Below are 20,880 nucleotides of genomic sequence, written 5' to 3'. Positions count from 1 at the left end.
AAGTCAAGAAGGTTGCTAAGTGACATAGAGTTTATGTATTTTTGCCCACAAGTGGCGACAGATCCTTTCTGGAGGAAGACAAAAACTATAATGCAAAAGGACACTGTGTTTCCACTGCTTGTTCTCCCTCCAAATCAGACCCACCGACTGGCAGTGTCTATGAAACTGACACTCACTTGGCACAGAGAAGAGTGGTCACAGGGGTGTCTCGTGGGTCTGAAGCTGTCCTTGCATCATGGAGAGCAGTGGCAGGGGAGCCCCAGGGGTAATGCTAATGTATGGCTTAGTCAGCTAAGTTGGCAGCACAGAGGACTTCCAACCTGTCTCTGCCAGCCCTGGTTTCGGAGTTTAGGATGAGCGATCAGGAAGGGGGTGGGGGGTGTGTGTGGGGGGAAATACTACTGTCTGGATCCCAGTAGGAAAGAACAACATTCAGGAAATATGTTCTCAGTTTTGGAAGGACGTCATCATTAATGATTTCTTTTGTCGCCTAAAATCCTTGCTGGAATAAGGAACCTAAAAGCCTCCACTCCGGAATGGATTGCAAATCACCAGAGGCGTCGTGTTTGCGCTGACAACCCTGTGGGATGGAGCCAGTCTCACCTTCTATCCGGAGAAGTCAAGGGCAGACGGCTGGTTTCAAGTATAAACTCCTACAACGAAGGCTTACGGATGAACTCAAATTAATGGGCTGGTTCTTCAGGACCCAAGATACATACCTACATGGGTTCAAATGCTTTGTCTACCTGAATTGAGAGCCTTGCATAAGCAGAAGCCTTGAATGTGCCAGTCTTTTTGACCCACCATCCTGGATGGCATGAGCGGCTACGATAAAGTCACAGTCGCCTTCCTGGACATTACAAGCTTAAGGCTAATTCGTGAGAGACAGGGCCTGATTCTGCCGGCTGCACTCCCACCGCGGGACCAGTGCTCTTTTTCTTTGTTCTGGTCTGTCCTGCAGGAGCGCCCCCTCTTCCTGTTTGAGTCACACCTATGTCATGATGGAACCCACCTCTGTCACAAGCTCCCCAAGTTTAGAAGAGCAAGTGGAGACGAAACCACAGGTGAGGAGCACCGATTTCAAATCCGCAGGGATGAAAGTGAGAGACAGCTTCCCTGTGATGTCCAGGGGAGTTCAAGAGCAAGAAGACCAAAGGTTCCAAATCTCAGGAGAGGAATGAAAGCAAGGGCCAAGCTGCCTCTGGCTCCCGGGAAGCAGGGGGCCCCATGAGGAAACGTACTGTGGGTTCCTTCCTGAGGAAACAGTATCTCCATTGTCTCCTCTTGGATTTCAGTTTTACTACGTTGTTTCTACCTCACACTAAACTATTTACAGAAGAACCTGGGGAGATAAGTTTCCAATGAGGAATTAGGTAAGAGTATGGATCTCGATGTTGGTTTCAAAGAAACACTTCTGGTCCTTCTACTGGTGGATAATGAAATAGAAACAAAAGTCACTGGATGCTCTCTTTGCCCTCTTTGGAGCTTCAGTCTCCAAACCAAAAGCACAATGGACCTGCATGGGGCGGGTCTTAAGTTCCAGCAACTGCTACTGTGTCTCAAGAGCCCTATGTGTACAGATAACACCCTCGCAAAGCCAGGGACAGGCGCGTCCCAGCACAGAAGGCGCTTCTCTGCAAGTCCATCAGTGAAGAGAACAAAGTGGATAGATTAAGATGTTCGCGAGCCGGGCGTGGTGGCGCACGCCTTTAATCCCAGCTCTCGGGAGGCAGAGGTAGGAGGATCGCTGTGAGTTCGAGGCCAGCCTGAGACTGCATAGTGAATTCCAGGTCAGCCTGAGCTAGAGCAAGATCCTACCTCAAAAAAAATAAATAAATAAAATAAAAAATAAAAGGAGAAAGAAAGAAAAGATGTTTGCAGCCTAATTAGGTCAAAAATAGAGTAGGTGAAGAAGGAGGGAGTTTAGAGGACGGGTGGGAAAGCAAAGGAGAGGAGGAAGCACAGAGAACAGACAGCAGTCACTTTCAGTGGTCTTTCTGCATCACGGTTCTGGGGATGCCAATCTGACTTGGTAAGATAACCCTTGGTGGCGTCGTAAAGCTCTCCGGCCAGATTGGATCATAAAGATGTTTAGTCAGCAGGCAGCCAAGGGCCTCTCTCCCAGGAGACACCGCTGACCAAGGGTCAGCTCTCTACAGATGGGCCATCTTGGTCTCTGCTGGTGGCCTGCTTAGGGAGTCTCTGGGGCCTGATGACCTCAGGGATTATGGAGAAGGTAGCAGGGGCCAAAAGCAAGCTCATTGACTAATCAAGTGATTTTGTTTCCAATAAAAATGGTTTGTAACTGGAAATTTTATTGGCATGCTCACGTTTGAAAATTCCCCTAATGTTAAGGCTTTTTTGTGAAAAAAGAGAAACCATGGAAGTGAATTTCAAACCAGCAACTAACCACCAATGCTCAGGCCCACAGGACTGGCAGTGCTCGGGGGTCCAAATTCTTCCAAGAACATGGCTGCTCAGTGGATCCCTGCATACACACGTTGGAAGGCTGGGGTGAGCCAGAGCCATAGACCTACCTTCAGAGGACCTACCAGGAGGTTCTGCGGAGGCCACACTTCCCAAGGTGGCACGCTTGCTAAACCCCCAGAATGCACAGAAGGGAAGTGGTCTTTTCCAGATCTTGGACCGGCAGTTTGGGGCACCTTTGTACAAGGACGTGGCAAAACTTGCTCATGATCCACGGAGCTGGCTTCTGGTCCATGGGGCTCACTTCCAAAGCAGGGCACCACTGTGACCCGTTTGGAGAGCAGGAGTGGGGACCATGGTGCTCATAAGACTCCAGTTCCCATTTCCCAAGCCCCGCAGACCATTTCTCCTGCTGTGCTGGGCTCCGTGGGTCTAAAAGTTCTTTCTCCTTACAGAGCATCTGGGGCTGGGGAGTTGGTATGTGGGGCTGGCTCAGCCTGGAGAGACGTTCATGACATCCTGCAGGTAGGGCAAGGATGCGGGAGGCGCTGAGCATGCATGAGCCAGCAGACTGCAGACACCGGGGGAGTGGAGACTCCTGGTCCTCACTGGATGCCTGGATGCTCCAGTGGCTCCAGGCTAATAATGCTGAAGGAGGCTGACATGCTTTGAGAATGAAGTCCTCGGTTCTCAGGTTCTCAGGAGTAAGACATGGCCCCGCCCCATATCCATTCAGCTCTGCCCTACCTCTCCAGGGTTACTCAGGTTTTAAGGACGGGAAAACTTCTCTGCAAGACTGCAGAACAAGCCCTGTCCCTGGATGTCATGGAGGCTTTGGGACAGGGTAGAACTGACCTCTTTCTTGTTTTTATTTTTTTTTTAATTTTGGGAGAGCAAGAAAGTGGCAGAGAGAGAGAGAGAGAGAGAGAGAGAGAGAGAGAAAGTGTGTGTATGGGTGCACCAGGGCCTTCAGCCATTGCAAACAAACTCCAGATGCATGTGCCACCCTGTGCATCTGGCTTATGTGGGTCCTGGGGAATAGAACCTGGGTCCTTAGGTTTCGCAGACAAATGACCTCTTTTTGTAAGTAGGACTCTTTTCTACAGAAAGCTATATGATCTGCAAGTAGCTTCTTGTTCCAACTGATGCTGAGTCTGAGCCTATGGAAGCCTGAAAGGTCTCAGCGTGGAGAGCCCCACCCTGCTTCCGTAACATCACAGAATATGAAAAACAAAGAAACATGACTCTGTGGACATGGTTTCTAGTCTTTGGACTAGGAATAATCATGAACTCGTGTTGAGGGCCATGAAATCCATGGGTGGGTCCATAAAGAATTATATATGAAACCAACAGCCCACCTGCAAGGGGAAGGGAGGAGCCCAGGTCACCCAGGACCCCTTCTCTTAAAGACATCTCTTTCACGAACACTGGCTCCATGCTCAACCCCTGGGGGTGCCAGCTGACCTGCTGAGTGTGGGAGGTGGCATCACCTGCCTTTCAGACCTTCCTAGGGAACACAAAGGCTCATGCCTACGCAGAAGTGTTCCTGCTCTGTTTGAACGGCCTTACCAGCATACCTATGAAAGACACGCAACATTTATTCATCTGCAATACTGATTAGGAAATTTCTCTACAAACACAACTTCCTTAGAAACAGCAAGTCAGGAACGGGATAAAACACCGAGAGAGAAAACGAGCCGTAAGTAACATTGCAAAGAAAAAAAAAAAAAAAGGTTGGGTTTTTCTATTTTGTAGGTTTTGTTGTTTTCGTCTTGTCTAGCACCATCTGTACACAAGAAAGTACGAACACAAATGTTTGGATCATCATAAAGATTTGCAAGGCACTTAATCCGTCATTCTGGGTCATCTTGATGGTGTTGCATTTTCACTTTCAATGGCAATCCCAAGTCACCCTCCCCTTCCTTACAAACGCAAGACAAGAGTGAGGTCTCTGCTAGCGGTCCTTATGTACAAATGGATTCTTTAAGGTTCCTCAAAGTGCTTTCTCAGTCTCACGGGGGCTCCCCATCATTTTCTCCTTCCACATGTTGGTGTTTGCACCTTTTCTTTCTTACAGAAAACAAAGGAAACATCGCCTTCCTCTCCACGCTCACTCCAGACTTGCCACCAACCTTCATCCTCGTCCTGTGTCTTGAGTGCCGCCAGCACAGAGGGCCTGGGAGGGCAGTGTCTCAGCTGAAGTCCTGGGGAAGGAGGGAGGGAGGGAGGGAGGGGGGAGGGGGAGGGGGAGGGGGGAGGGACTGGTGGCCCGGGCCTGCCGGTCCTTATCGGCGTCTAGAGGTAATGTCAAAGCAGGTGATCATCATGAGGTGGGCCTTGCAGAAGTTAACGCGGCTCTCCAGGCGCTCGGTCACACCTTCTAGGGCCTCTAGGTACTCCAGGGAATCTAGCTCCAGCACCTGCTCCAAGTCAACTGAAAGAAAAAAGCAGTCCATGCAGACCAGAGACTCGAGACGCGACCACAGAAAGTCCTTTTCCTAGCATCAAAAATCACTGTTTCTGGGCTGGAGAGATGGCTTAGCGGTTAAGCGCTTGCCTGTGAAGCCTAAGGACCCCGGCTTGAGGCTCGATTCCCCAGGACCCACATTAGCCAGGTGCACAAGGGGGCGCACGCGTCTGGAGTTTGTTTGCAGTGGCTGGAAGCCCTGGTGCGCCCATTCTCTGTCTCTTCCTCTTTCTCTGTCTGTCACTTTCAAATAAATAATAAATAAACGAAAGTTTTAAAAAAATCACTGATTCTTGGGCTAGAAAGATAGCTTAGTGGTTAAGGCACTTGCCAGCAAAGCAGAAGGACCCAGGTTCGATTCCCCAGGACCCACGTAAAGCCAGATGCACAGAGTGGTACATGCATCTGGAATCAGTTAGCAGTGACTCAAGACCCTGATGTGCCCATTTTCTCTCTCTCCCCCTCTTTGTCTCTTTCTTGCTCAAGTAAATAAATAAATATTTTTAAAAAATCACTGATTCTACAAAGGCTAGAAGGGAGGGATTGCTTACTATATGCATCTGAAATATATGTGTACTGATGGGTTAAGCTCATTTCTGTCCTACGGGGGAAGATTGGAATGTGGAAGATAAAAAGCCTGCCCTGGGCATAAACTACTCTTGAAAAATAAAATTTTAGTGAAAGCTATAAAAATGAGGGAGCTGCCTAAGGAAAGTGACCAGAGGTCCATGGAAGAAGGAATGATCAGGGTGGGGGATGGGGAAGGGGTGGGGGGGCAGTAATAGGCAACAGAACACTTGTTTATGCCACAGCCTGATGTTAGCAAGTGTCCTCTTTCCTGTCTCATTGGACCCATTAGTACCTGAGATGAAAACACCTCTGGATGCTGTACAAATTTCTCTCCGAGTCCAGCCATGGAGCATGCAAGCAGGCACTAAGGAAATGTCTCATGTAGGGAATGTCCAGGTGGTTGAACTTGGGGATGACTGCTACCATTCCTACTGGAATCTGAGCTCCTGTCTTGGGATACACAGTGACAGTGCAGGCCACTGCTTAGAGTCACCCTATGAAATAGGCACCTTCCTATTTTTAGAGTGAGACAAAGAGAGAGAGAGAGAGAAAGAACTGGTGTGTTAGGGCATGTGCGACCTGGCGCTTGCTTGCCTCATCTTTTGCGCATCTGGCTTATGTGCAATCTGGAGAGTCGAGCATGGGTCCTTAGGCTTTGCAGGCAAGCGCCTTAACTCTTTAGCCCATCCAAACTGATCTCTGGGACCATGGGTCCAGCTACAAATGCACCCCACAATGTAAGATGCTCTACATAGACTGGCAACAGCTGCAAAGAGTGCCCATGAGCTATTCTGCAGAGCTGCTGTCTCTTTCAGATGAAAAAGAAAGTGTGGGAATGGATGGTGATGGGCAATGGGCACAGCCAGGAGGCTGGGAGGCTCTGGCATTTTCTTCTTCATCCCGTATCATTTCACCCAGTATGCTTAAACTGACTTCTTTTGGATACAACGCTAAGCCTCCAGGCTCTACTTTTGAGACTCCCCAACAATGGGAAGTCCTGGGAGGGGGGAGGTGACATGCAGGGGAATACTGTCACTCAAAGGGACCTGGGTAGCTGAGGGCTGGAGGGAAAGGCCAGCAAAGGGAGGGAGTGAGCATTCTAATGACACTCGTGTTTTCTCCAGGCATAGGTTCACACAGCAGTGGTACAGCTGGGACCAGATTTAAGCCTTACTTTACAGTAAATAGAATGGTTAGAAGCAAATAAATAGGAGACAATTGAATCTGCCTCTCAGGGAGTCCAGCGTTGTTCTGAATCGCTATTAGATGATTACTGCTGCCTGGACTTTCTGCTAAATGCAGGTAACTCCAGGCCTGCTCCTTGTGCTTCCAGGGTCCCTGGAAGGTGGGTCTGGGTTGCACATTCTACCTGACAAGCGCTCTCGAGCTCTGGTCTGCTTTAGGCTAGGTAGGCAGTGTGGGTTTGCGGCCTGGGAGCCCTCATGTCTGAGTGATCTGTCACATAGAGAGGTGGCGGTGTGAAATCCCGTTTTCAGGTCTCTGGACTAAATAAAACTCCACCAGTCTAAGGAGGAATGCACACTACCCTAGCCTGAGGGTAGGATTGCTCTCACTCTCAGGGCAACCATCTCCATCCCATAGGCCCCCATGCCTCAGATGCAGACGGTCTGGGGGGCCGTGTCCCTGTCACTGGGGAGCCCACCCGCAGCGGTGGTGCAGAGGCGTCACAGGCCTTACATTCACGAAGCCACTTGTTGGGGTCCAGCATCAGGTACTGTTTGGTCATCTCCAGCTCCTTCATCAGCCACTCGTATTTGGCTCGGACCTCAGCGATCCTTTGCTGCCGATGCTCGAGAATCTTCAGCTTGGCGTTAAAGCATGCGACCTCCTGGGCAGACACAAAGAGACAGAGTGGTAGAAAGAAAAGAGGAACTTCTGCTCCGACCCGGCCTGACAGCTTTCTTTAGAAAGGAGTGCTCTAAGTCAGTACGGCTGATGACAAGAGCTGAGGTTGCCAGAAGGGTGCAGGGACCCTGGTGGCCTCCTCCACAGACCAGACAGCCCGACCCCAGGAAGCACATGGTGCTCCAAGCTGCATGCATGTTGGCTTTTGAAAGGGTGTGAAATCTGGAGACAGAGACCCAGAGAAGTTCCCCCGGCCCATCAGGTACCCATGTGAAGTCATTCAGGTGTCTGTCCTGTTAAGTCATTTCAGGAGAGAAGCCCAGAGCACCCATCAAAAGCTGTGACCGGAGTCCTTGGTCACCTGCCCACTGACACACCAGAACCTGAGGCACCAGCCCCGTGACGCCCCCTTCCTCAGGGTGAGGTCAGTGGCAACAGCTATTGCTGGGTCGGACGCAGCCTCACCTTGTTGGTGGCCCCTCGTCGCCGCTGCAGACGTTCCACGTCATCAATTTCATAGACTTTAATCTCAAAAGGTTCCCCAAGGCCTCTCTGGGTGCTCCGCAGGGGGCCATCCACCCAGCGCACGCCGGTGCTGGTGGCAGGTTTTCTGACAGGTGAGGAGGTGTCGAGGGACAAGGCTGGGATGAGCCTCCGCCTCTGAGACCCTTAGATGAGGAGGAGACACAGGGTTTGTTTGTGGGCCTTCGATGCAAAGGATTGGGGGTGACAACGCGCACCTTGCAGTCATTCCCAGCCTCCCTCCACCTGCCTTGGCCACCACTCTTAACCCAGCACTTGCTTCATGTGGAGGAGCTGAGCAAGTCCTTGCCCGGCCTTCAGGGCCACTGTCTAACGTCCACCTGGGACCCCTAGACCTGAAGCGACAAAGAGCACGTGGCCTAGAACTGGAGACAGACTGGCGGAGACTCAATGGGATGAATGGTATTCCGATAAAATTCAAGGGGCGTTTGTGCTGGAGAAGAGGGTTACAGAATTTGGTATCACAGTAGCAGGGATTCCAGAATATTTACTATATAAAGCACTGAGTATGTACCGGGCATATCCAACATGCCTTGTACATTGTGATAAAGACTTCTAGCTGACCCTCCTCCTTATCCCTTGCTTCATTTTTTCTCTTTCTCTCTCTTTCTTTCTTGCCTGTAAGCCACACTCCCAGCTCTGTGATTTTCTTTCTCAACAAGAGACTCTGTTCTTAGTGGGGTACATGGTGGCCTGCATGGACACAACACTCTTGTGTGATACACATGCCTACATTTCCAGCAGTGGGAAAAGTGTGGCATTCCCATTCCCGCTCTTTTGTCTGGAATGAGACGTGGGCCTGATGGCCGGTGCATGAAGTAACAATCATAAAAACAGAAGAGCAGGACCAGGCGCCCAGGCTCCCAGTGGCCCTGAAGACTTGTCGAGAGCCAGTCTCTGTACTGTCGTGCCTGTCACAGACTAATGTAGCATCTCATCTAAGTCCCACACAGGAAGAAAATAAAGTACAAAGAATATAAGCACTTTGCTCAAAGTCTCAGTCTTTCCTTGTTGAAAAGAAAACTCACAGTCTACATTTTCCAGTTAAAAAAAAAAAAGTAGAGAAATCAGATAACAAAAAAATTCCCCCAAAAGATGTTGTTATGGTTCAGGTGTAGCCAACCCATAACTCATAGGCTAAAAGTGGTCCCAGTATATTTATGCGTGTGTCCCAACACAAAATCATAAATTTTCTTAAAACATTATGGGAACTGTTTTTGTAATTCAGTTGCTCGGTTCTCCAGCGCAAACTTTGTAGATGACATCATTGTGTTGCAATCACAGTAGGCTGGATGTGCCTGGTAGATCTTAAGTATTAAAGACTTGGTCAGCAACCTGTGGCATTACCAGGAGACGGAACCCTCTAAGGGGTGGGGCTTCGTGGAAGAAAGTTAGGTGGGGGGAGGGGCGTGCCCTTGAGAGGGTATTGGGACCCTGTCTTTGCTTTCTTACTGCCATAAGATGAGCAAATATCTCAAAAGCATCTATACAGCATCTGACGCAGTCAAGATAATGGAGAATGGCTGAAGAATGGGAGAAAATTTTTGCTGGTTATTCCTCCAGCAGAGTGTTAATATCTAGAAAATGCAAGTAATTAAAAAAATACATAATCCAATTAAAAATGAGCAAATGGGGCTGGGGAAATGGCTTAGTGGTTAAGGCATTTATCTGCGAAGATTAAGGACCCTGGTTTGATTCTCCAGGTCCCACATGAGCCAGGTGCATAAGGGGGCGCATGTGTCTGGAGTTCATTTGCAGTGGCTGGAGGCCCTGGTGTGCCCATTCTCTTTCTATCTGCCTCTTTCCCCCACTTTCTCTTAAATAAACAAATAAATAAATAAATAAATAAATAAATAAAATAAAGGCATGAGCCACCATTCCTGCCTTAAAAAAAAAAAAGAGAGAGAGGGAAAAAATGAGCAAATGATCTGAATAGATGTGTCTCAAAAGAAAAAAATATAAGAGGCCAACAAACATGGGAAAAAATGACAAATGCTGTTAGCCATCAGTGGAATGCATGTCAAAATTATAATGGAATACCATCTCACCCTCGTTAGAACAGTTATCATGAAAACTGCTTCTAGTGAGGATGCAGATTCAAAGGAATTCTCATGCTATTATTGGTGGATATAAATTGGTAGAACCATAATGGATAAAAGCAAAATGTGTACTAAAAAACAAAAACGAAAACAGATCTGCCGCCAGCCATCCCAAGTCTGAGTATTGGCAAGGAAGTGGAATCTTCACATCAAAGTGGCATCTGCCTTGTCTACTGTGACCTTCTTCCTTCACAGCTAAGATACGGCCCCACATGGTTAAAGAAAGTATGGCGTATTATTCAGCCACAAAGAACAAAATCTTGTCATATGTAGCAAAATGGGTGGGACTAGATGACATGTTCAGTGACACAGATAGGCAGAAAATAAAAACAGCCACTGCTATTTTTAGATGTGGAAATTAAACAAGATAGATCGGAAAACAGAACAGGGATTCCTAGGGATTCTGGGTGCCTGTGTGGGGGAGGAAGAGTGTGGAAAAGGGAGGTTAGATTTCATGAGTGTGCTGTATGCAAATGTCACATTGAACCCCATTAACATGGCCAACTCATGCATATGAACTTAAAAACACGCAAAATGAGAACAACAACAAAAAAAGAGACGTTGTGACAGGGCAGCTCTGAGAATCCAATGGGTGTGCAGTTTTCCGAAGGACCCGGATGGAGAAGCCTGTGTGAACTGAGTGGTTGGGGGCATTGGTTCTTGGGCCCCTGGGCGACACAGTTACAGAGAGCAGGTGGGAACCCCTCTCCATATTTCCCATGAGCTCCCTGGCCACCCCCACCTGAACCCCGGCACCTGCTGAGTGTCGAGCCACTGTGGCTGCTCAGCCTGGGCTTGGAGAAAGGCAGAAACTATTCTTGCCTCCAGCCGCGAGAGATTCAAGGACTGCTAAGGAAAGCATAAATCTAAGTACTATGGCCTCAGAAAGATCCAGAACTCTTCAATATGGATCAACAGGGGCCATATAAAGGGCTGCTGCTTCATTAACTACTAGGTCCTTGTCCCAGGGAGCTGGGAATGTGACAGCCACCCCCTGCATACCCTTGCGGCTGATGGATCTGTGCAAACTGAACAGAACACAGTGAGGAATGCATGGTACAGTGTGATTCTCTACAGAGCGCTCTAAGCTCTATTCATTTCACGTCACAACTCACTTTGCAGAGCTCTCATCTTGTGTACACGCACACCCCTCTGCCCTAGTCTTCAATAATGTATACAGGCACCTACTAAGAAACATCAACCCTGGGGACAAAGTATATGTTTGGCTCCTTACGGTCTAAGGCCCTTAGGTGGTAATGGATAGAGAGATGAGGATGTTTTAGAGACATGGGCAGACCAAGAGAGCTGGCTCTCTGCCGCTGAGTGCCCCGGCTCCAGCATCTATGACATGGGGTTCCTAAGAGATGTCTCCGAAGTTGAGCAGGGATGACCATGCAGAAAGATCTGGCTAGCGTGGAGGTAGAGGCCATATAAGAGGACCTACAGCCAAGACGTGGCCATGCGGACGTTGCTCACTCTCCTAGGCAGCACACGCTCCCAAAGTGGCTCCTGTCCCACCCTTCTCGGCCGGGTTAGTCATAGTGTTGATCAGGTATTTTCTCCTCACTGTGATCAAATGCCTGCCTGAAGCAACTTAATCCATCAATTGATTTTGGCTCACGGTTAGGTGGATACAGTCCGTGGTGATGGGGAAGACGTGGCGGGAGGACGGCTCCTGTCTGGGAGTGGGACAATGGGACAGCTAGTGTGGGAAGTGCTCATACCCTCAGGGCTCGGCCCCTCAGCAGCCTTCCAAGTGTACCCTACTTCCGGAAGGTTCCTGTGGTGGTTTGAATAGAATAGATGGCCCCAATATATTCAGTTCTTTATTGTTTGTAGTTTGCATCTGCTGGCTACCTGGCTGCAGGCAATGTCGCTGGGTGGATCTTAAGTTGTGGTGGTGGGTTTCTGATTTCAATCTAAAGATATGCAAAGTGTGCCTAGCTGGAGTTCCTGAAGTGTGCTGTGGCTTTTGACCTTTAGGCTTGTACTTCCCTCTCTGTGCTTGGGCCTGTGAAGGCAGGCCAGCTTCTTCTGCCATTATGGAACTTCCCCTGGATTTTTAAGCTTCAATCAATCCCTTCCTCCATAACTGTGCCTGGTCTGGAAGTTCATCTCAATGAACCTGAAGCTGTCTGCTACAGTTCCACAGTCTCCCAGAACACTGCCCCCAGCTGGGGACTGAGTTATCGGGTGCATGAGCGTGGGGGGGGGGCAAGTGTGTGCAGACCATGGAAAGGGTCACAGGACTTTCTTGTCTGCCCTTCAGAGGCAGAAGTCAGTAATGGAATGTGGGGGGGGGGCACTCAGTGACTGAGCAGAGCTGGCTACCTTTAGGCAGGCTCTGGCACTTTCAGGAAGGTTCTTTTTGCAGAGGAAAGGAACTGAACAGTGATGGGATGGGATGATGTGTTACTTTCCTACTGCTGTGTCACAAGCGTACCCCAATTCCAGCAGCTGAAACCGCTATCATTTAGCTCTGGAACAGCCTAAGTGGGTGGTGCTGGTTCAGTGGCCGCATGGGGCCAGAAAAAGAACTGGCTGGAACAAAAGCTACCCATTGTCTGCTGCCAATACCCATGTGAATGATGGGAGTAGAGACCACCTTGATTGTTAGGATGGATAGACTATCATCTCATGAGGCTACCAGAGCTTCACAGAAATACACTCTCGTGCTCGTTCATTCTCATTTCCTTTCTTGCATCCTACTTCTGGATCTTTCTTGCTCCTCCTCCCCTCCTTCGTGGGGAATGAGGTCCTAGAGTAGTTAACTGTGGCCTGGGAGCCATGACCAACTGCCCTTGCACATCATGAACGGGGACTTGGCTGTGCATAAGGTTTTCAATATGGTTCCTCATGTATCAGTTCCACCAATGAACAGATATTCAGTTCCTGTTCTGTGAACGATCCCTTCCTTTCCCCCTCCAGAGGCCACTGTAAGCCTTATGTAGGTGAGGGGGCCAGCCTAGAGAAATGGCATTCAATGGTCTGAAGGTAGAGATGGTTCCTTCCGTTGCTCACAAGGGCACCAGAAGCAAAGCCCGGATGTGCTATGCCATCATGGCAGAAGCTGGGGCACTGTGTCTGGTCTGGTCCCCACGTACATATGATGACTGAGATTTCCTGCATGGTCTAGCATTTCAATCTCACAGGCTCATGCTTCCAGCTTTTTCCCAGTCTGTGCCCTGACCACTTCCTTATAGGCTCATAATGGGACCTGGAGAGTATTATCACCAGGAAACATTGTAGGAACCTCCCAGCTAGGCAAAAGTCATGCTGGGCCCTGCTACTGCTATCCAATGGATATGGGATCTACCAGAAACCAGCCTCCTTATGCCAGGGCCTCAGGAAGCCCCTTCTGCTCAACATATAGTCAGCAAATGTTTAAGTTCAGCGTGTAACAAGCCTCCCGGGCTGATAGCTGTCAAGAAAATTTTGCTGCACAAAATGGGCCCAAGAAAGTCAAGTCAGGCTTGGTATTTTCTTTTATTTGTTTGAGAGAGGGAAAGAGAGAGAGAGGGAGGGAAGGAGGGAGGGAGGGAGAGAGAGAGAGAGAGAAAGAGAGAATGGGTGTGCCAAGGCTTCCAGCCACTGCAATTGAGCTCCAGATGCATGTGCCACTTTGTGCATCTGACTTACATGGGTCCTGGGGAATCAAACTGAGGTCCTTTGGCTTTGCAGGCAAGTGCCTTCACCGCTAAGCCATCTCTCCAGTCCCAGGCTAGGTATTTTAATGAAATTTCCAATCATATCCTTCCCACTAAATGCTAGGAGTGAGCTCCTCCTTGTTTTTCTCCTGGTCTGAGCTGTCAAGAAGCCTGGCTAGTAAGGGACCTTGTGTTTTGACAACATCAATAGAAGCATGGAGCTGAGTCAAGAAATGGTACTGCCTGAGCCAGTGTCGGGCACTGTGAGTGCTCTGAATGCAGAGGTCCCGCATACCCTGGAGAATATGCGTCCATCCCTCCCTGAACGCCTAACCCACCCACCTACCCACCACAGGAGTGGTTCTCTCCATCACCCACTGTCTGCAACCTGGCACAGGGCCCAGGCACTGGCATGGCTGCAGATGCAGGGAAGGAAGTGCTAACGCAGAGGGGGCCGGGGGCTGTGGATGTGAATCCTGAATGCTTGTCTTCACTTATCCCCAAGGAGCTAGAACCATAGAGCCCGGAAGACTGAGGATGGTGGCTGTACGGCCTGACATGATATCAAACAGAAGAGCCAAACTGTCAGCATGGCCCTTCTTACACTCTCTGTGGCTCTGGCTCTGCACCCAAGGCCCTGGAGTCACTGCCTCGGTTTCCTGCTGGAATCTAATTCCAGATGTTTCCATGTGTCTTGTGGAGTCAGTTACTCTTCTTTGCTTCTCTGCTGGCGTATGTGAAGGCACCCTCTCATCCTGAGCCCTTTCTCCTCTGCGTCTGTGTCAAGTCTCTTGGAAGCATGCTGATCACCTTCAGTCTTATGGGGTGCAGCTTGCCTTCCTCAGGGGTCCATTAAGCCTGTGGCCACTGTGTTTATGAACTCATTAAAGCAAAACTTAAAGCCACACACTTGGGAACCAAAAGAACACCAGAGCCCACTGTGGCACTGCCAGCCATGTGAGGAGTCTTGCTCCCAGACACTGGTGCAGCGCTGTGAATTGAACTGGTATCCCCGGAGCTCGCTTCATGGCAGGCAGCAAATAACAGCCCACGGGCTGGCCCATCACCATTCAGGAATGTTTGCTTGGCACACCAAGAGAAGAGAAGACATGTGTCTAGTATATAAAATGACAAAGGAAATAGCAGACTAGACTCAAAATTTCAAGCCCTCATCATCAATAGGATAAGATACAAGAAATACCTAGCTGAGAAAAATGGGCCAGGTTTGAGGGCTATGCTGCCTACTAACCAATAACCAACCAAAGAATTCAATTGGCAGTATCCAGTAGGAACTGGCACCCACTGGGTACTGGGTACTAAGCAGACTTTGGAGAAACTCATGACCAGGCAGACCCAGGTGTGGGTGTACCTCAAAACCAGGATGCTTTTCCTGGATGGCTTGTCTTTGGGCAGAATACCCGTTATCCCGGAGCTAAGAGCATGCTGATCACCACAGGCCCAGCTTCCACAATGGGAATGAATGTCATTCAAGCAGCTTTTTTATTTTTAAATATTTTTTTTAAAATTTATTTATTTTCAAGGGGGGAGAGAGAGAGAGAGAGAGAGAGGAGAGGCAGACAGAAAAGAATGGGCATGTCATGGCCTCTAGCCACTGCAGACGAACTCCAGATGCATGTGGCACCTTGTGCATCTGGCTTACATGGGTCCTGGAGAATCAAACCTGGGTCCTTTGGCTTCACAGGCAAGCACCTTAATTGCTAAGCTATTTCTCCAGCCTACAAGCAGCTCTTTTATTGCCAGGCTTTGCCAACCAGCCAAGAGAAAGAGACCAAAATGGTAACCTACTGTGGTGGTTTGATTCAGGTGTCCCCCATAAACGTACATGTTCTGAATGCTAGGTCCCCAGCTGGTGGCAATTTTGGAATTGGATTTTCCTAGAAGAGATGTACTGTTGGGGGCAGGCTTCTGGGTGTCACAGCCAGCTTCCCCTTGCCAGTGTTTGGCACACTCTCCTGCTGCTGTTCTCTGCCTGATGTTGGCCAGGAAGTGATGTCCTTCCTCTGCCCATGCCATTGTTTCCCCTGCCATCATAGAGCTTACTCCGAGTCTATAAGCCAAAATAAACCCTTTCTTCCTACAGGCTGCTCTGGGTTGGGTGTTTATCTGCCAGCAATGTGAAGCTGACTGCAACATCCACCACGGTTAGGGTGCAAAGCAAAGTATCAGAGAAGGAGATGGAGAGGGTGCGGGAGAGTGCCCTGTGATTACGAGGAATGTAGGAATGTGGTGGGTTAGGATGGGCACTCAGCTGCTGTAGTGACAGAAGTGCAATGTACATCCCTTCAGTAATTGACATGTTCACAGGCACAGACATGGCTGTCCACCTGGGCAGGGTGTGTTCGCTCTGATTCACAGCTTTAGGCTATCAATGTCACTGGCCAGAGGTCTGGCTAGGAGCTGTGGAAGCCTCAGTGACAATCTATCCATAGAGGTAAAATGAAGTTCCTCTCAAGAGTCTGTAATGGCTGAAGGGATGGCTTAGCAGTTAAGGTGCTTGCCTGAAAAGCCAAAAGACCCAGGTTCAATTCCCTCAGAACCGCATAAGCGATGGACAAGGTGGTGATTGTGTCTGGAGTTCGTTTGCAGTGGCTGGATGGCCTGGCACTCGCTTGCTCTGTCTCTAATAAAAAAATAAAAATATATATATTTAAAAAAAGAGTCTGACAGCCGGGCGTGGTGGTGCACGCCTTTAATCCCAGCACTCGGGAGGCAGAGGTAGGAGGATCACTGTGAGTTCGAGGCCACCCTGAGACTCCATAGGAAATTCCAGGTCAGCCTGGGCTAGAGTGAGACCTTACCTCGAAAACCAAAAAAAAAAAAAAAAAAAAAAAAGAGTCTGTAATGGCTCCCCATTGACAAGTGTTATAATACGTCATGTGCTCTTACAATTCCATAGAAAGTGGGACTCTCTCTTGTAAAGCCCATACCCAAGTTCTTAAGTGTGCCTTGCTGATCTCTTCTGACAGCTTCCCTTTCTCTTAACTCCTGTGCTTAAATCTATGTGGTGCATGCCTTTAATCCCAGCACTCGGGAGGCAGAGGTAGGAGGACTGCCGTGAGTTCGAGGCCACCCTGAGACTCCATAGTGAATTCCAGGTCAACCTTGGCTAGAGTGAGACCCTACCTTGAAAAACCAAAAAAATAAATAAATAAATAAATAATCTTTTTTGAGGTAAGGGTCTCACTCTAGCCCAGGCTGACCTAGAATTTATTATGCAGTCTCAGCCTGGCCTCGATCCTCTCACCACGCCTGGCCAAAAATATCTTTAAAAATAATACCTACTCTGCTTCATAGTAGCTCATCCTGAAATTCTTTTGTGTGGCAAAGTCCAGGAACTGGCTTTACCTAAGTGGATGTTCCTAAAGGATAAGGGACTCCTCAGACTGTGGGCAGCAGCAATAGAGCAGTGTTTTCCACCCCACCACAGCAAAACTGACCATAGACTGAATCTGTGAGCTGAAAAAAACCTTTCCACTCTCTAAGTTGATCATCTGAGGTATTTTGGTATAGTAGTGGAAAGCTGACTAATAAAACAACTAAAATTAAAATCCACTGACCCAAGAATTGTCTTAAGGAAGGCTTTTCACTAATGTGGATCTCTAGGAATGAGGCTGGAGCAATGATCCAGTGATATTGGATATTTTTTGTTATGTATTGCAAAGGAATGAGAGAGCTCATGGTTATTTCCCAAGGAATATAGTTCATTTATTATTATTATTATTATTATTATTATTATTATTATTACTGTTACTGTGACTAATAACCAGAGCATTAGAAATTTCCAAACTCAGAAGCCATCTTAGCTAAAAGTTAACTATCTGTCTCCTCTGAAGTTCCAGACTCACATCTTCCGTAACTATGAACTCGCCATCTGGTTGGGAATTTCCTTCAAGGAGTTTTATGGCTTCTTTTAAAGAAGCTGTTTTGATTTATGTTGATCATGCCTGACAGCTAGCATTTCTCTTAATAATAATCATAAATAAGCTAGACAAGGTCACCTAACCTGAAATGAGCATGTCTTCAGTGCAGTATCCATCATGGAGCCCTGGATCTACAGTGGCTGATCACAAGGGGCTAATGCTCTTGGCACTCCATATTAAATTCCATCTCTAGCACCTTGCCTGGCATTTTTATGTCACATCATTTTCCTTCAACAGCCTTCTACGAGGAATCCCCTTGGAGGGCAGCAGCTACACAAGAACTCAGCCCTGAGCAAGGACACGGGCAGAGGCACTTCACCCCAAACAGCTACTCTACACACTTGTGGTTTTACTGTCACATTTACCCATTTGTTTGTTCTTCCTCTTTATTATACTAAGCCTCAAATAGAAAGCAGGAGTGAAGATGGAACATATTGGCAGATTCAAAGCACAAAATGAGAGGGTATGAAGACAAGGGTGACTGGTCACAAAACAAACGCTACACCATCCCTCTGGACCTTGACAACATCGAGTTGGAATAGCAAGGGTTTTTTTTTTGTTTTTTGTTTTTTGTTTTTTTTTTTTTTTGATCCAGTCCTGGGATGGTCCACAGATTCCCCGCCCCTCCCTGCCCATAAAGACCAGTGTGCATAAACTGTCTTGATAGTTTTAGTGACTCATACCAGTACATTTCAGTGCCCTTGGCCCTGGCAATAGGCCACAGTGGCTGCTGCTATGTTACACCAAGTGGCTTGTGGCTTTCACCTTGTCTTATATGGTTGGTGTGTGTGTGTGGGGGTGTCTGCTGCTGAGATGTAGGGGCGAAGCGGAGTCCAGTCTCGGTGCAGCAGAGCCTGAAACACACTGGCAGGAAATGCAGGTGTCACGTGCTGCTGGCTGCCTGCCCAGCCCCACCCTGCTGAGAATGAATGACTTCACTGGACTGTGTTCTGTGATAGGCTGGGTGGACAGACGGGGATCTGTCTCTTGAGGCATTTGAGGAGGGAAGCTGTTGATTGTTTTGATCTCAGGAAGGTGAATGGTTTATGATGGGTACTGATCTGAGCCCTAATGTGGAGTCATTGTAGAGCTTGGGTCCACCCATGGTAGGAAAATAGGGAAGGGGGCACCATGGCCTGCATCCGGTTCCTGCAGCCAGGAAAGAGTAGGACATGCTTCTAGTGTCACCCCATCTTGTAATCCTAAATAGGCTGGTGGCAGAGGTAGGCTTCAGGGAAGGGGCTTCTGGATCTGTCACAGAGCCTCCTGGTGCACAGGAAGACAGGCTGTGAAGACAGCACCCTCCTCCACCTCATTCAACCAAGGTCCAGAATGGCATGTGGAACATATGATTTTGGTTCATTAAAAAAAAAAAAAAAAAAAAAAAAGTCGGGGAAGGCTGCAGCTGGTTTTGGATCGACGCAGGGGCTGGTGAGCGAGGCGGGCTGCATTCTGCTTTCCAGTGAGTCTTTGGTCCTCTGGAACATGGCAAATGTGGATGCAGGGGGGCGGGGGGGGGAGAAATGGGGTGGTGATGGGGCGGAGCCTGTGGACGTGTGGGCAGATCCCAGAGGGAGCAAGCCTTGGCGAGGTCTTTCCCTGTGGGGATTGTCTTTCTGACCCTCTTGCTAAACACAGAGACCCTCCTGTGGAAGAGATTCACTCTCATCTTGCCAGAATGGCGATCTAGGACCAACTCAGTGCTTACAACATGGATTGAGACTTTAGGTGTCAAAGCAGAAATTTAATTTGTTTGTGCCATTGGTATTTTGGGTTGAGACATAAAAACGTGAATGTGCTACAAAAAGTCCATTTTCTTACTGCGGATGACACCCTCTAACTGAATTCTCCCTCTGCCAGACTAATACTTAGAGTGAATTTGATGTCCTATGGGTCCCCTACTGAGTACCCCCAGAGTGCTGGTGTTGGTACTGACTCAGATATGGAACTGGTATGGAAAATAAAGATGATGGGAATATCTGCTGGGGACCCCCTCCCAAGTAGGGAGCTTTCTGCTTTACTTTTTTCCTAAAACAAACCTTGCTTAACTTGAAAAAATAACAATAATAAACTAAAATATGGCCACCAGTGGATGAACCAGTCAACGACTTGATGCCTGAGATCTGTGTCACCAATTGTCCACATTCTATCCAGTATGTAATAACAAAGAAATATTTGGCGATTTAATACATTTTTGTCACAGTCAGGTTTGGGAGCAGTCCCTAAGGGAGAATCAAGTAGCCTCGGGATCCAGAGAGAACCATTGCTGTGGAGCATGTGGCTATATTCCTCTAATGCAAGCTGCAGTTTCTCACCACCATTACGGTTGCCTGGGCTACCTGCCTCAGCCTGTTATTCCATGAATGGTTGGTGAGTGATGGGCCTCACCAAGTGAGATCCTAAAGTCCACCAAGGGTGGTGTTGCAGAACACTGAGAAGACTACCCTTTCCTTCCTATGATCAAGATGTGGGAAGGTGGATCTAGGTCACTTCATTGAAGTAACTATTTCAGCTTTTTTTTTTATTAGAGAGATAGAAAGAAAGAGAGAGAGTGAGAGAGATAAGGAAGGGAGGGAGGGAGGGAGGAAACGAATGGGCACACCAGGGTTTCTAACCACTGCAAGTGAACTCCAGATGCATGTGCCTTCTTGCACATCTGGTGTTACCCCTGAGCTATCTCTACAGCCCCCTCTTTCAGCTTATAGCTCAAGGCATCTCCTTCTGCCTCCATTCACCTTTCTGTCTCCTTGCAGCCCAGACACTAGGAAATGGAAAGAGGACTAAGAGACAAATCTGAGTAATGTCACTTAATTCACTTAATTTAAAATAATAAAAACTAAACTCTTGCAGCCCAGGACAAAACTCAGCTTCTCACTAAACTCTGTTACGTGTTTAAATTCTCACTCAACATAGTTACAGTGTTCATGTTTTTTATTGTTTGTTTGTTTGGCACGAAGTAACTGATACTCGGATATATTAAATACAATGTCATGGTCTGAATGTAAATTGTTCCTTATAAACTTGGCTGTTAAACACTTAATTCCTGCCAAGCAGCTCTGCTGGGAGAAGATGTGCCACCTTTAGGATGTGGGCCATGACTGCCCTAGTAGGCCAGTAAGAGCTAGCTTTAAAAGGTATTAGTCCAGCCACACTTCCTGCTGATTTTCTGCTTCTTCGTCCATCAAACAGTGGACAGCCATGAGCAGCCAGTGCCACCGACTTCCACTGCTGCCTTCAATGGGAGGTGTACTCAACACATTCTTCTCACTATGCTGAGCTAAAATCTCTGCAACAGTAATTGGAAATAAACCTCTACTTCC

At 48.2% G+C, this 20,880-nt stretch overlaps 1 protein-coding gene across 1 annotated transcript in view; it reads right to left on the bottom strand.

Annotated features, from left to right (window-relative positions):
- Positions 1–4,668: 4,668 nt before the first annotated feature.
- The window catches only part of Kif26b (kinesin family member 26B), a 541,264-nt gene continuing 525,052 nt past the window's right edge, over positions 4,669–20,880 (bottom strand). The window contains exons 13-15 of the mRNA XM_045152420.1: positions 7,796–7,998; positions 7,163–7,313; positions 4,669–4,861 (exon numbers count right to left, since the gene is read on the bottom strand). Coding sequence (XP_045008355.1) covers positions 4,713–4,861; positions 7,163–7,313; positions 7,796–7,998 — 503 coding nt within the window. The 3' untranslated portion in view covers positions 4,669–4,712. The remainder of the gene's footprint in view (positions 4,862–7,162; positions 7,314–7,795; positions 7,999–20,880) is intronic.

This window comes from Jaculus jaculus, chromosome 1, assembly GCF_020740685.1.
Source record: "Jaculus jaculus isolate mJacJac1 chromosome 1, mJacJac1.mat.Y.cur, whole genome shotgun sequence".
In the NCBI taxonomy this organism is placed as follows: domain Eukaryota; kingdom Metazoa; phylum Chordata; class Mammalia; order Rodentia; family Dipodidae; genus Jaculus; species Jaculus jaculus.
The sequence above is the reverse complement of the archived record's forward strand: the minus strand, read 5'-3'. Positions and strand labels throughout refer to the sequence as shown.